This window comes from Cygnus atratus, chromosome 18 (genome assembly GCF_013377495.2).
Source record: "Cygnus atratus isolate AKBS03 ecotype Queensland, Australia chromosome 18, CAtr_DNAZoo_HiC_assembly, whole genome shotgun sequence".
NCBI lineage: Eukaryota > Metazoa > Chordata > Aves > Anseriformes > Anatidae > Cygnus > Cygnus atratus.
Window position 1 is genome coordinate 165,686 of NC_066379.1, and position 16,500 is coordinate 182,185.

Here is a 16,500-nt window from a genome sequence, read left to right on the forward strand (position 1 = left end):
TTAAAGATACATCTTATTTATTTATGCTAAATATAAAGGAGCCTAGCTGAACCCCTCTAAGTAATGGCAAGAAATCACTGTGAAATGGACTCAGAAGGACTTCCTACGTGACTGCAAGTACTTATCTCTTACAATCAGGACTTTATAGTCAGTAATACTCAACTCTGACAGAGTCTGTATCCCACTGCTCTTTGACTTCTTCGAAATGCGCTCTGAAGGGATAAAGATATTTCACCTCCCCAGAAGCAACCCACTACTGTTTTCTATTGTCCCTTCAATGCAGATGCTGGGCTCTTTCAACGCAAGTGGGTCCACAATCACCTCACATGGCCCACAGTGGAGCAATATTAAACAGTCCCCGAAACCAGGTATTTTTAGCCTTTCTGCAGTGCTATTTTAATGGAGAAGGAAACTTCCTTCATTCAAGCTCAGTAAAACCTTTTAGTGGGGAGATTCTACAAAGACAGCCAAGGCCTCACAGCACATCCTAGAGAGGTTAGTAAAGCTAGGCTTGATAACGCAGGTGGAGAGCAGCACCGAGGTGATCTATTATCACCTACAACTACACGAAGTTCAGCTACAAAGGTAGGAGACAAATTCTTCTTTGTAGGGCCAGGCAATGTCACAACAGACAATGGCCATAAATTGATCTTTGGAAGGTTCAGGTTGAATATCATCTACGAAAAAGTATCGCAAGAATGGTAGTGGGGCACTGGAACAGGCTGAACAGAGACGTTTTGAAATTTCTGTCCTTAGGGATATTCAAGACTTTGCTAGACAAAGATGTAGCTGACTTGATCCACTGTGAGTGATAGGCCAGCTCTCACTGGGAAGCTGGACTAGAAAACTCTAGATGCTATTTTTATGACATTCTCATCAGGATGACCCCAGACAAGCTTATAAAGATCTGTACCACCATGCTGAACCACAAAGTTGTGAAAAGGCTCTCTCAATATTGAGGTACAAACCTATAGCTGTGCCAGAAGCATTTCCAGTGCTCAATGAAAATAAGAAATGGCAAAGAGAGAAGTTCAGGATAGTTTCTGTGAACTCCAGAGGCAACGTATCACAATTGATAGAGATGCCTGTTTTCAAACAGGCTAAACTCTCTGAGAGCCCTTTGGATTCCCCTATCAATAAATGGATTAACCTCGGTAAACAACCCAAGATGAGTCAGTCATCCTCAGTAAGAGAGATGGCAACTTGACTTGTCTGACCTAAGCAGGCATTGCTGTAAAGACCCTCATAAAACTCTCCAGAGCTAGAGACACCAAACAGGAGTACATTTCAGTGGTAGCTCTCCTTGCCCAACAAAAAATAAAGACATTTGTTTATTTCACGCATTTTACAATGAGACTGGAAATTTTGATATCCTTAAAAAAACGGGAAATGCATCACCAAGAGGCTTAAAACGTGAACAAAACAGCTTTCTCCATTTTTGTGTGCAGGGAGTCACAGAGGCTTTTCAGTGATGGCTGTCATCTTCCTTCTAGCATCATTAATTGTCCTACTTGAACTTCCGTCTTGTAAAGCCATACCACAAGCTATCACACAGATTGACTGAGGCTTTTAGGTGTTGCATTATAGTTGACCATATTTATTCTTTTCTGTTAAAATATCTTGCTAAAAGACTTTATAATGCATGCAGTGGATGAAAAACTAAAAAATGTGAACTAGTTTCCTAAGATGATGAGAATTAAAGCCTTATTGTATATAGACAAAATTGACATCTACTTATCACTAAATGGGTAAGATGCTACGAAGAACTTGAAATCTCAAAACGTTTGCTAAAAGAAGTTATCAGGCATAGGGCAGAGACCTTATACCTTTGCACCACTATGGGAGAGACTTAAGCAGAAACATGCACACACCACCCAGGGTACGCTTCTTCCCATTGGAAATCAATTCAGTAGGCCAACAGGGAGCAAAAAGTATTTCACTAATTACAACCTTGAAGTAGAAGTTTGAAGCAGAGCAGTGGATTACCAGCAGCAGCTGGTTGCCTGAGTAACATCTGCATAATCGCTTACAAACACTGCAGAGCTATAATTTTCCTCCAGAACATGGCTGTTGTGCTTAGATATCTGCATCTATACTGAACATGATTACCCACAGAAGTTAACATAATGTAACAGGATGCAAGAATATGTCACATGGTAGAAAAAAAACAGATGAAATACAATAATTTGTACAAGAAATCTCCCTGGGCATCATTTGAAAGAAGATCTAAAAATAACACTAAGTTTAAATTCTCACCACACTTTTCAGAAACACTAATAACATGAAGAAGTCAGAATCCTGCTTCTCTTCCTTGCAGACAGGTGCAATAGATTCTTGTGAGAAACCATTTTTTTTTATTTTTATTTTTTTTAAATTTCTCCCTCTACAGAAGTAATCTGTACAAGCTCTAGGAAATTTTACTTAAACAGGATGGAACTTTGATACCTAAGTGAATAACCTTTAGAATCTTTTTTTTTTCTTTTAATGAAAAACTAAGGCTAGAAGTGTTTTAGCTTACTTATCAGGTGGATTAAATGAGCTACGATTTTGGCAGGAAAAAATGGACAGTTTCAAAAAGCTCATTCACCAGCTTTTTAGTTCTTCAGAATTTGTACCATATGCATTAAGTATTTTCCCTACTAGAGAAACACCCACTGAAGGGGACACACGTATCAATTACAGGGCAAAGATTTTTGCAAAAGGAAGAACTAATTACTTACCTTAGAAGAAAATTTGAGATGAACCTCTGCTTCATCAGCAAGACTCTTCTTTAGCTGAGTCCAAGCCTCTCCCAGTGTGCTGAAAAAAACACAGTGCAACAACGATCAGTGTTCTGTTTTCTGCATATCGTCCAAGCAAGACTAATCATACAGCTTCATATGACATACCAAAGCTTTGTAGCATATCATGCTCTGCAAAATCATGGAAAAGTGAAAGCAGAAATCTGAGAAGATAACTGATCTCTGTGACCAAGGAAGAATTGTATTTGGACTGTATGTGGAAGATCTCTGAAAACACTGTTCATAATGATGAGTTACAGAGATGCCAGTCTCTTTAAGCAAGATACTCCACTATCTTATCCTTGCCATAACAAGATTTCTCTTTTTTAATACTTAACATAGATAGAATCATAGAATCATTAAGGTTGGAAAAGACCTAAGATCTTCACTAATGCAGTTTTTCCATTGCCTCTTCTGTTTTATATCTTAGATTTGATGAACTGGTTATATTACTTCTCTGTGGAGAAGTATTTGAAAACTATTGGGTCTCTTTCTCCATCTTCTTTTTCCTTCAGACAAGTTATTTTCCAGACGATGGTCCTCTAGACCATCTCCAGCAGCCTAGATTCCTCTTAATGTGTCATAAAAAATACATTGACTTCCAGCAGAGGTCTTCCAGTTGATAAATTGGTAATAAAATATTTTCTATGAGACACTCTTTCTTTTGCATATCTCAGTATGATTTCTTTTTCAGACAACAGCATGAAGCTGTTGATGAATAAGCTTGTGATTCACTATAACCAGATCCTTCTCCCACAAACTGTTATGTAACTGTATCTTTCACATCATGTGAAAGTATAAAAACTTGGTACTTTGTCCTTACTGAAATGCATCTCAATTTCTCTCAGTTAATTACTCTAGTTTTTCAAAATTACTCTGAACTGCAATCTTTTCTTCAAATTTTACATCGTCCCTCGTAGCTTTGTCTCATCATCTCTGATTTCAATAAACCCATTCTTTCTTCTATGATAGGTCATTAATGAAAATATGGAAAAAAGAATCCGGGCTTGGGACAAACCTTGTGGACTGTCACTCCACAGCTACTTTCTGTTTGTAAGTAGCGAGTAGGATTTCATACCTAGTTTTGCACCTCAGCCTTTATTTAGCCCACATTTTTCTTGCCTGCCTACAAGAATCTCCCATTGTCAAAAGCTACACTAAATTAAGAGCTATGATGCTGACTCCTTCTTCCACATGGCCTGTTATTCTGTCACTGAAGGGACTTAGGTTGCTTTGGCACAGTTTCTTCTGTATTCATCCAAAATAATTGCTCATCATTTTGTTTTCCATTAAGTGCTTCTAGAAAGCTTGACTGCTTATTCAATCATTTTCTTGAGGTTATAAAGCCAACTGATCTACAATCTCCCATCTCCTCTCTATCCCATAAACCTCTTTCCAGAGACAGTCATATTTGCCTCTTCTTTGTAGCCTAAAAAAATGTTTCATCAGAAATTTCAAACTAATGATCTGTAATCTCTGTCATTGCTCCTCCTCTAAGTTGAGTCAAGCATGGTGTCCATTGCAGCTGAACACTCTGAGAATGCTTCACTTATGTAAGTACTCCCAACTCTTCTCCTTCCCTAGTTAAACCCCAAAGTCCCCTCCCATTGTCTATTTGTTACTGGTATTAGGTATTTGAGCTGCATGATGGTAGTTCATCTATTAAAATAAAGAAGGCATTTCAGCATGCTAAGCATCTTCTGTATCTCTTAACCAACTACAATGAGTTAAATGACTGTGGATTTTACTGCTTTATGTGCCTATGCAACAGCACTATACTCACAGCAGCCTGGCCGGAACGATCACACCAACACAGATCAACCCTACTCCTCACCCTCATGTCCCATTCACATAAACGATGGTGGGTGCTATTACCACCAGAGGAGGGTAGAGGATCCTGGAATAGAGCCCATATTTTAAGTTAATTCCACAGATGGCTGGACAGCAAAGGTAAAAAATGCTCTGTGGAGTATTACAGTAGCAGAAACTGTTGTGTTCACAGAGCAGTTCATGAGGTCCCCTGACTCACACCTTTTCAAGAATGAGAGGGAGACCCTGGTAAATGTGTATTATGAGAATGCTGGGTTTAAGTCCCATGTTTGACTCCTTCAAGTCCTCTTGTTTGCTGGTATTCCTCCCTCACTTTTTTGAATGGAAATTTTCCCCCTTCTGGGTCTCACCAATTCCCAGGATCTTCTCACTAGCCTCTTTCTGGACCTAACCATGATGGCCAGCACAGCACCAAGAGGAGAAATTCCAGGAGGACTTGTTTCCATTCCCTCATCTTGCCGCCCTTCCAGGCAGAGCACCACCAAGCAGTGTTCCTGGCTCCCTGTACATCTAAAGGGAGCTCTGAGCACTGCCAGGGGTGCTCTGCTCCTCACCCCGTTCAATTCCCTACTTTAACATTTCTAAGCTTCAGTTCTCATTCCCTCTCTCTTTTCATCTCCTGTCTCCTGCTTCTTCTCCCCCTTCTGCTTTCTCAGGCCTTCCACCTCTCTCCTGTTGAGGGTAGTAGATAGTACGAGGAGGATGTGGAAGAAACCAGTGTTAGCTTTGTTAGGAGCCGGTTGACACCTGCCCCTAAAAGAGAAAGAACAGAAACCATGGTCAGTGGAGATGTTTAAACGAGTACCACCCTGGCTGGCCTCTTTTCTTTTTTGTCCTTGGCTATTGGAAGCAGAGCAAACAAGCCATGAAGCCTCACTCCCAGAAGAAACACGCTGTGTCTGAACTAGGGTGAGCATAGTTATTTCCAGCCTTGGCTTTCAGTACTGAGAGGGCTTACATTGGAATAGACATAGCTAACTATTTTAATCTTTCAGGAGTACTATCTTCTTTTCATTATTACCAAAGAATTGCAATCCAGCCAAAATGCATTGTCTATTATCTTCTCAATAACTTCCAAAGTTACACTGTGGTTTGTTCTGCAGCCTTTGTTAGTGAAAGAAGCACTGGTGCCAGAGACATCCCACTGTATTCCTCACCAAGGCCTCTTTGATCCTTCCATTTTCTGCAGTGAACATGCTTTCAGCAGTGTATATATTTATATATTACATATATTCCTCCATATTCAAATTAATTTAGCATGTACACATGCTAATCCCTAGAGGAACTACTTCTGGTTTAAACAAGGATAGCATTAAACACACCAGTGGAAATGCAAGGTTCTATATAGGTATTCCTAAAAATTTACCATGAATATCTTCAAAAGAAAAACACTCCAAAGCAATTCTGTCTTCCCCAACACACACAGGATGCTACGCTAGATATACCTCTACTGAATAGGAGAGCTCAGGAAAAATGCATGTACCTGTGTGGGAGGAATGACTTATGTTAGAAATTCTTGTCTTCTGCAAAAGTCACAGAGACAAACTTACCCTTCTTCCTGAGCAGCCAAGGAATTCTGAGACAGTTTGGACAGATTTTTAGCATATTCCTCCTCAATCTTTATCCTACACAGAGAGAGAGAAAATACAAAGACAGCAGTAAGCAAGCATTAATGCAGAAACCCACACACATAATTTAAGGAAAATCTCTGCATTTCAAGGAATCTTGTAACAGGAATTTTCCTTGCAGTCTTCAGCACTAATCTTAGGATCCCTCTCTCCCCCTTTCATACGCTAAAAATACAGCAGCAAGAGCATAGATATATGCAGGACAGCATACATGATAAAAAGAGAAAAATCTACAGTTCTGGAGTGCAAATAACAAGGAGCAAGTGTTTCCACTGTATAACACGGACTGTCTGCAAAACTGGGCTCACTTGCAAAGCATGTGTTTCAGTGTGCTGCTAAACCTGAGGTTACACATCATTGAAGCAAAGATGAGGAAATGCAGCTATACAGAAAAATTTTATGTGAGCAATGCCACATCACTGATAATCAGGCTAGACTCAACCACTGAAGGCTGGTCTCCCACGAGAATAAAGATGTGACCTAGGAAGGGTAAGGATGAACAAATACTTAGAAATTCACCAGCAGAAAAGGATAGAGATCAACTCTACCTGATTAAAGAGGAGGAAACCAAGTGGAGACATGGCATCAAGTATTCAGCACATAAATGGCTACTCCATGTTCCCCATGGCCCCTGAATCTGGGGTGCTGGACTGCACCTTCCCTAGGAACACAGAATGTTTCCTTCTCCCTGTTTCAGATGACAAAGCTGGGGAAGACATGGCAGAGGCTTCTGCATACTACGTGCAGGATTGCAGCCCCCACCCTTCAACTATCCCAACCATAGCTGCAGCAGGATCCTGGTCCTCCTCTGCATTCACTCAGCATCATCATTCCAGTAAGAGGAGCTGAGCTTGCCAGCAGTGGGGGTGACAAAGACAGTAGCTGTTGGCACATGACTGCTATGGGATTGGCTGCAGGGAGAAGAACGAGAGTAGATGTTGAGTGAGGTAATGGGGGTAAATGCTTATTGCACAGCAGGGAGGGGAAGAACAGCCACGGGTTCAGAGGTGATGTGCATCTTGCTTGAAACCCAACTCAAGCTCCCCTGACATTTTTGCTGAGTCAAACATTTGCAAGGTTCTCCTAACTAGTGAGAACTGCTTTCTGATTTTCAAACAAGTTTGCTCTGTTTAGCATCTCTGACAGTGAGCAGTGTGGCAACCAATCAGGAGCAGTTCCTGATTCTGTGCTGAGCTACAAATAGACAGAGGAAAAGGGAAACAGAAGGTGGGATATTTTTGGCATACCATTCTGCAGTAGCTAGTCGAACAAACACTGCTACGCATAATACATTCAAGACAAGAAGAGTCCCTCTGGCCAGCTAAGATGTGTCTGATATTCTGGGATGATGAAAATATGGTCTGAATGTTACCCCAAGATGCAGCTGGCTGAGGCCCAAGGTATTTACCCGCTCTCTGCGGCATTACAGCACAGCACTACTACTGACCTCACCCAGCACATTTGAGTCTTTTACTCCTCATCCTGTGAGAACAAAACCAGCCAGCAGCTCAAGGCCAAATCTACAAGAACATGACTCAGAAATTGCCTCTGTCACTCAGAGGTATCAGTTCATGGTCTCTGTCAATGACTGACTGCCCAAACCTTGGTCAACATCCACAGGTCTTTGGTCTGGCTGAAGAACTAGCAGAACAAGTCAGGTCTGCCAGCAGCAACACACTAACCAAGCCTCAACACTGCTTGTCTCCCCTCGCCCACGTGACTATCTGCCAGTACTTTTCTCACATTCATTTAAAACACCTCACGAAAGAAAACATCCATTTAAAAAACAAGCAAACAAAATCCACTAATTTTCCATCAAAACATAGAATGGTTTAGGTTGTAAGGGACCTTAAAGATCATCAAGTTCCAAACCCAGCAGGCATGGGCAGGGACACCTTCCACTACACCAGGTTGCTCGAAGCCCCATCCAACCTGGCCTTATATACTTCCAGGGATGTGGCATCCACAGCTTCTCTGGGCAACCTGTTCCAGTGCCTCACCACCCTCACTGTGAAAAATTTCTTCTTAATATCTAATCTAAATCTACCCTCTTTTAGTTTAAAGCCATTACTTGTTGTCCTATATCACTACACTCTGTAAGAAGTCCTTCTCCAGCTTTCTTGTACTACCCTTTAGGTACTGAAAGAACCCCTATGCATGATCTTGTTTCCAAGCTGGTTGATCCCCAAGCCTGGTCCCCAGCTGCCCTGTTCCAGCCTGCAGCTCTCCCTCACCCCACCCCACCAATGCTGCTTCCTGCATCTGTTGTACCAACACCAATAAATACAGCTGCAATGTGCCAGAGGAAAGCTATGAGAGATGAAGGGCATCTAGCTCCCTTCAAAGGTGGGCACTTTCTAAGAAATATTCCCTGTGGAGCCTGGAAGGGGCAACAGCCCATTACTAAGGGAAGCAAAAGCCTCCAGAAGTCCCATCAATCTCACTCTGGGGCAAAGGGGGAAGCACCTTCTGAATCTCCAGGGAATTACTTAGTACTGACACGTGAGCATGAGAAATCCTCAACAAGCACATAAACTACCTGAAGTGTAGATTATTTAATATTCCTCCCAAGCACAACCAACATCTCATTTATAGGAAAAAAAAAAAGACGGCATAACTGTGTGGCTAAACTAAATGAAGGACTGAAGTCTCAGGGCATAAACAAATTTGTTGTTTGGCACTACTAAGAGGACAGGCTGCCTTGACAAGCAGGAAGGAACAAGTTGTTGGAGTCAGTAGTTCTTCAAATTACAGTAAAAAGGCTACTGTTCAACAACCCCAGCCAAAAATGACCCTCAGCCTGGTGTCCCTTCACCTTTTGTGGCAAAAACATCTTGAGCACCTTAGCTTCAGCAAAAGACAAACACAAGACAAAAGTATACCTCAAAAAGGGAAAAAAATGCTTCCTGAACTTGGCCAAAATGCCTACCTTCCAAACACTGCATTGTGATTACTGTGAAACACCAACACAACAGATACACAGGGAGTCCTGAACACCGTGATCCTATCTCTGGAAAGTCCCAGGGTTGTTATAAAATTATTCTACTTTCACACAGGAAAAAAATAGTTTCTTGTTTCCACGAACTTGTTCAAAAGCTTTCAGAATTTCACTCCTGTGTAGTCAGGAGCATCACAGTTTCTAAGTGCATTTTGATCCACATTGTCTTTATTAGTTCCAGTTGTGCTTTTTTTTTTTTTAAGCACATTGTGTGCTCACACACACATTGTTGGAGTTCCAAACATTCTATCTTATAGTGGATGAAGAAAATCTAGAGAGCTACGAAGGGAGGCAAAGATGATCTGATGAGACTACTGTAAGAAAAAAACTAAATACATTATGACAGCATAGAGAACACACAGAAGAGGTGGTAAGAGGATACCTGACAGACATCTGAACAACTGTCAGTTGTGTGAATAAAGTGACTATGAGTCTTTTTACCCTATTTCTCAAGATTGTGAGGCAACAATGAAATTATCAGACAACAGAATTTCTTTCTTGCATATAAATGCATTGCAAAAGTCTTTGGTATAAAACGTTGCCACAGTCAAAAAGAAGACTCAGAAGGATTGGACAAACAGTGGAAGATAGGTTTACAAATACCTGCTGAACAAGGCAGACCTGATGTAAACTCTGGCTGTGGAAATCCCCAAACTTTTGGTTATCAGAAGTTGGAAGGACAAAGACTCTGATGTTCTTTTCCTGCTAAGCAGTGAGTACGTGCACAGAGTAAAGTCTCTGGACTATGCTGACCTTTATCAGACTCAGTACAGACATCAGCCTGCTTGTGTTTCTTTTCATGTGGCTAAATAATCTGTTATATATTTTACACTTTCTAAACACAACTCAGCTCAAAAAGTGCGAGTGGACAAAAACTGAAGACAGTGTTTTCCTTTGCTAATAAAAGCACTTCCCTTCCTATACCCTGAGAGAATAATGCTATTCAGGGCAATCTGCAAGTTTTCTTGGCTGTTTTGGACAGCTTACTTGAATGTAAATGTTAGATCACAATTTCACTTCCAATTTAAATCAATTCTTTCTTTCTTTCACACAAACACTTGATCTTTCTGTTCAGCCAATTTCCTAATTATTTTCCTCCTTTTCTTGAGGTCTGTCTTATTTATTTTCAAAGTATTATAACCCTACCATTGCCTACCTTGCAACTCAACACAAACTGAAAGAAAAGCATTATTGCTCAGTCTAAGATTAGTATTTACAAGAGTAGCTCCTCTAAAAGTATCTACTTGATAAACTAAGTTTCAGTTCATATTGCCTCTTGTTGGTTATTTGATAAAGAAATCTGATTTATGTCTGCTAGTACCTATGTGTTACTGCCACTTATTCTCCTGTCCAGAAAAATTTAGTTGCCAGTAAGTACAAATGGAAATTACAGTATTATTTTTTCCATAACTTAAAACTATATATATTGTTATCTTATTTAAGTCAAACCTTGGACTTCTAAGAAATCTTCGCTATTCCTGCCTTTATTTTCTTCTTCTCCCTTCTAACCTTTCTTCCACCTCCTCCCATGCTTTCACTCACTCTAGTTCCCCAATACTACTTCACTATGTGCCTGCTATTGCTATTTATGTCCAGTTACATGACCTGCTACTAGGATTTCCAATTCTTCCATTATTTACCTAGTTTCTGTCCCTCCTCAAAGTGTGTGTCATGCTGCAAAATTATGTAAAACTGTCTCATCCCAGCTCTGTATTTAAAGATATTTTTATTACCTGTCTGAGCCTCAACTACAGAAGGCTGTTTTTACAGATGCAGAGAAGTTTTCTGAACATGAGAGCTTCTAGTTAATCATTTTGAAATGAAATCCTCCTCCTTTTCCATAGAGCAATCCTGAATCATTTCTTCCAAACTGAAGAAAAATGCATTCATATTTTTATAACTCCTCTCTAAATCCTCTCCAAACTCAATACTGACCCTTCTTTGTTTTCAGCATACAGTGAATCTTTTCTGTATTTTCTTCCATAACATGCCTGTTTCTTCCTATAGTAGCAACAAAAACATTCCTCCTTCCAGCATCAGAACTGGTCTCTCCTTACTCTAGCCCAGTCTAGCTGTATTTCACGCCAACTCTCCCTCCCTTTGGAATACTCCTTTCGTTTGTTTCTGTCAAATTTCATTATAAATTTCTTTCTTCAGAGCACCTTTTCTCCAATTTTCCCTGTCCATTTCTATCATGATTCTGCTTGCTTTTTTTTTTTCATCTTCTAGCTTTGCAAGTCTATTTTCCTTTCCCAGCTGATCCTTCCTTCTACCCGCTTCCACTGCTCACATTTTTTCCAGGGATTATACAGGCAACTGTCTTACAAAGACATTAGGAACCAAGCATGGATTCTGGGCACTCTACACCTCCTATATCAGACTGTCTTTATTGCCTGTGCTATACTTTGTATAGCCGCCACACTATTACTAAAGAAAAAGCTTTTTTTCTTTTTCCTATTATTAAAAAAAGCTGAGAGGAAGGAAGAAAAACCTCAAATGAAACCAACTATCTACAGGTTCTGCCCAATCAAACTGGCCCACAAAATCCAATGTGGATGTGTTTCTTCCCTCGTTCATTGCTTCCACCACTATTTACATCAGAACAACCATGCTGTGACCGCAGCAGTAGAGCAGGAAGACCATACCAGCTCAGCAGTAAGCACCAGTGGAGAATCAATAGCTGAGGACAGCAGCCCCTTCAACTGGTGTAACTGCCTCCAAGACAGAACAAGGATTAACGTGCTCTGCCCTTCTCTTGGGATTCAGCACCACTTCTTCCCTGTGGGCTGTTCTTGAGTTCTGAGAGTCATCCACAGATGATTTATACTAGCCTGCACACGTGACAAGCTATTTCAAACGTCTGTGACATTACTTCTAACTAATGATGTCATACCATCTCCAGTACCTGGCAGAACTGCACATCTATCAACTGCTTGTTTGGTGCTGAGTGCATTTATGTCAGCAGAACAATGGACCATTAATACCATTCTGGCATTTTCTGTTAGTAACATCTGCCGCTATGATTCTGGGTTCACTCTAAGTATCGATATACGTAATTTAGCTCCACAACCAGCTTGAATTCCAAGTGATGTTTTCCTTACATCTTCTAGTAAACTGCGCCTATGCTCCACTGTCAACAGATTGGCAGAATTGTTTGGGTTGGAAGGAACCTTAAAGATCACATAGTTCCAATCCCTCTGCCATGGACAGGGACACCTCCCACCAGGCCAGGTTGCTCAAAGCCCCATCCAGCCTGGCCTTGAGCACTTCTGGGGATGGCACATCCACAGCTTCTCTGGGCAACCTGTTCCAGTGCCTCGCCACCCTCACAGCAAAAAATTTCTTCCTAACGTCTAACCTCAATCTCCCCTCTTACAGTTTAAAGCCATTGCCCCTTCTCCTATCACTACTCTCCCTGACAAAGAGTCCCTCCCCAGCTTTCTTGTAGGTCTCCCTGAAGCCATTTCTTTTCCAGGCTAAACAGCTCCAACTCCCTCAGCCTCTCTTCACAGGAGAGGTTCTCCGGCCTCCTCCTGATCTTCGTGGCCTTCCTCTGCACTTGATCCAACAGCTTCATGTTCTTATGTTGGGAGCCCCAGAGCTGAACGCAGCACTCTAGGTAGGGTCTTACAAGAGCAGAGTAGAGGGGCAGAATCATCTCCCTTGACCTGCTGGTCATGCTGCTTTTGATGCAGCCCAGGACATGGTTGGCTTTCTGGGCTGCAAGAGCATGTTGCCAGCTCATGTTGAACTTCTCATCCACCAACATCCCCAGACCCTTCTCCTCAGGGCTGCTCTCAGTCCATTCTCCACCCAGCCTGTATTTGTGCTTGGAATTGCCCCAACCCAGGTGCAGGATCTTGCACTTGGCCTTGTTGAACTGCATGAAGTTCGTGTAGGCCCAGCTCTCAAGCTTGTCCAGGTCCTTCTGAAGGGCAACCCTTCTCTCTAGCATGTTGACTGTACCACACAGATTGGTGTCATCGGCAAACATGCTGAGGGTGCACTTAATCCCATTGGTTATGTCACCTACAAAGATGTTAAACCACACCCAGTACTGACCCCTGAGGAACTCCACTCATCACTGGTGCTTCTCTATTTTTTAGACAAAATATTTTATTTCTAAGTATCACCTCTACTCTGTTTTTCCCATATCCTGGTTTACTCTCAACTCTGCAGCTTTAATTTTCTTGGTTCCCTCCACCTAAATGGAAGGACTATATGCAGTATGACTGAGACAGCTGAGACACAAGTAAGAGCTGGGGAAGACCACAGAGTGTTCACAGAATCATCTAGGTTGGAAGAGACCTCCAAGATCACCGAGTCCAACCTCTGACCTAACACTAACAAGTCCTCCACTAAACCATATCACTAAGCTCTAAATCTAAACGTCTTTTAAAGACCTCCAGGGATGGTGACTCAACCACTTCCCTGGGCAGTCCATTCCAATGCCTAACAATCCTTTCGGTAAAGAAGTTTTTCCTAATATCCAACCTAAACCTCCCCGGCACAACTTTAGCCCATTCCTCCTCGTCCTATCACCAGGCACATGGGAGAACAGACCAACCCCCACCTCGCTACAGACTCCTTTAAGGTACCTATAGGGAGTGATAAGGTCGCCCCTGAGCCTCCTCTTCTCCAGGCTAAGCAATCCCAGCTCCCTCAGCCCCTCCTCATCAGACTTGTTCTCCAGACCCTTCACCAGCTTCGCTGCCCTTCTCTGGACTCGCTCGAGCACCTCCGTGTCCTTCTTCTAGCGAGGGACCCAAAGCTGAACACAGTACTCAAGGTGTGGCCTCACCAGAGCCAAGTACAGGGGGACAATCACTTCCCTAGCCCTGCTGGCCACACTGTTTCTTACACAAGCCAGGACGCTGTTGGCCTTCTTGGCCACCTGAGCACACTGCTGGCTCATATTCAGCCAACTGTCAACCAATACTCCCAGGTCCTTCTCAGCCAGACAGCTTTCCAACCACTCATCTCCCAGCCTGTAGTGCTGCTCGGGGTTGTTGTGCCACAAGTGCAGGACCTGGCACTTGGCCTTGTTGAACTTCTTACAGTAGGCCTCAGCCCATAAATGTGTCGATAGACATTAGTGTTTTATGTGGTTTATGAATTGGTAGCATAACTTTTACAGTTTTACCAGTTTAAGCTCTGTGATTGATGTATATAAAGAATATCCACATTATGAAAAAAAATATTGCCAGAAATAGTCAATTTGATAGCAAAGTGCTAATTACCTTTCTCGAACAAACTCTGCCATTTCCTTCTGTGTTTGTTTCCCTTTAAGTTGTTTTTGAAGAAGAATTTCAAATCCCGACACTGTATTGTTCCCTTGTGAATCCTTCTTATCAGCCTGGAAGGAAAAAGGAAGTTCAGACAAAAGATATGGGGCACAAAAGCACAGACACACAGTTCCCAGTGGCAGTCTGATTTCTCTCTGAGGAGTATGAACACGCAGAAGTGGTGTCTGAAGAGCCTTTTGCAGAAAGGACCTCCTGTGACAAAAATTCTCATCACAACAGCTCAGTCCCTCTTGGAGGAATATTCCAATACTTTCTCCTTCCCTCTCATCTTATTTCCCCTTGAAAAAAAAAAAAAAAAAAAAAAGATTTTACAGTTATTTTAAGCTAGCTAGTTATTTTAAGGCTGTTGTGGCCAAAGCAGCAGTATTGCCTTCCCTTCTGCCCATGGCCTTTCATACCTGCTAATTCTCCTGGGCTGGCTCTGGCAAGCATAAGCCCTGACAACTCAACACCCTGCGAATTAAAAATGGGTTCTGGAGCCAGTACAAGGGAACTGACACAGGAAAGGGGAGGACTCTGCTGCCCAATTCAGGGGTAATGCAGTCTTAAGTTACCTATAATAGACTGTAAAATTCTATGCAGATTTGCACTCAAAACACACAAGAAAACAACACCAAGTCTGCACAGATTTGCTGTAAAGCAAGGCAAAACACTAACTTGTTCAATAGCTTACCACAGTCCATCCCATCTTTCACCGTGTTTTTTTTTTTTCCCCGTACATGGCCCTTTTAATTCCTTGCTCCACCAACTTCAGCACTGCTGCAAGGACTGTCTCCTATCTCCGTTTTTCCATATTTCAGAATTTCATTTCCACCCTCTTCTAACAGACCCCTAGAACACTTCTGTGAGGATTACATTTTTTGCTCCAATACCTTTGGGCACTGTATATTTGCACCAAGAAAAAAGCCACATTAGTCAAAGTGTGAGACTTTAGGATGTATGGCCACAACACCAGGCACTGGGCAACATGCTGTTACAAGCCTGAGACTGGAAGAATGGAGTAGACTGAAGGAAGGCAAGTCATGGCCAGATCATGGATCACAAGGCTGATTGAAAAGAAAGACTTGGGAGCAGAATTATGGGAGGATAAAGAAGAAAGGCAACTTTCACGCGAGTTCCACTGAGGGCAGGATTTGAACTAAACCAAGCAACGAAGCAGTTATCAAACTTAAATGGAAAGAACCAAGCAGGGTGGTGCTTCTGAAAGACACACAAAAAATCAGCTTATAAGCCATTTCTAACTTTGTTGCTTATTGGGATCAGAACACTGGAAGAAACTGAAGAAGCACTTAATGATTTGGTTACGTGACCATTTGTAAAGCATGCTAGTGTATTTTAGCAAGTTACTGCCATTAGTCATAATCTGCTGTGCATGCCTCACACAACACTGAGCACTTACAAGGGGAATGTTGCTGCAGTTATAACTACACTGTTTTAAAATTGAAACTGATTTTTTTAAGCAATGGAAACACTACAGTGACTGATAACTGAAAACACATGCAAAATTCATAAAAAAGTTCATAAACTGGCTGTTACCTAACACAGGGGCAGCTTCTGGTCTCTTCTCACAGAGGCCGGCCCTGCAGTCCGCCCACTACCAAAACCTTGGCACATACACCCAACACGTCATCCTTTAAAAAAGTAATTTATCATCTGCCTCCACAACATCCTGTTAGATGGAGCTTCAAAATTTTGCATAAAATTTGTAAATGGGATACCTCTAGCCTCCATGTGCATTCATAGCTGTTGTGCTCTGAAAACAATGAAATAATGTTCCCTGTCCGTCATCCCCCCTCCTGCTGCACAGCTCTTTTGGCTGAGGTATTTTGAGATGTGTAGGTTTGCCGTACATACTACCCATTTCCTGACCAAAACTATCTCCTGACAGCTCATGCTGCCTTTCTGGACACTCTTCAGATAACTGTTCACATGTCTGAGCCTGGTTAAATGGCTTCCAT

At 41.9% G+C, this 16,500-nt stretch overlaps 1 protein-coding gene across 6 annotated transcripts in view; it reads right to left on the minus strand.

Moving 5' to 3' along the window:
- The window catches only part of GAS7 (growth arrest specific 7), a 112,167-nt gene that overhangs the window by 20,729 nt on the left and 74,938 nt on the right, over positions 1 to 16,500 (minus strand). For all 6 annotated transcript variants that reach the window (XM_035561872.2, XM_035561871.2, XM_050714400.1 and 3 more), the window contains 3 exons: positions 14,477 to 14,592; positions 6,161 to 6,235; positions 2,721 to 2,799 (listed from right to left, as the gene is read on the minus strand). In XM_035561872.2, the coding sequence (XP_035417765.1) occupies positions 2,721 to 2,799; positions 6,161 to 6,235; positions 14,477 to 14,592 (270 nt within the window). The remainder of the gene's footprint in view (positions 1 to 2,720; positions 2,800 to 6,160; positions 6,236 to 14,476; positions 14,593 to 16,500) is intronic.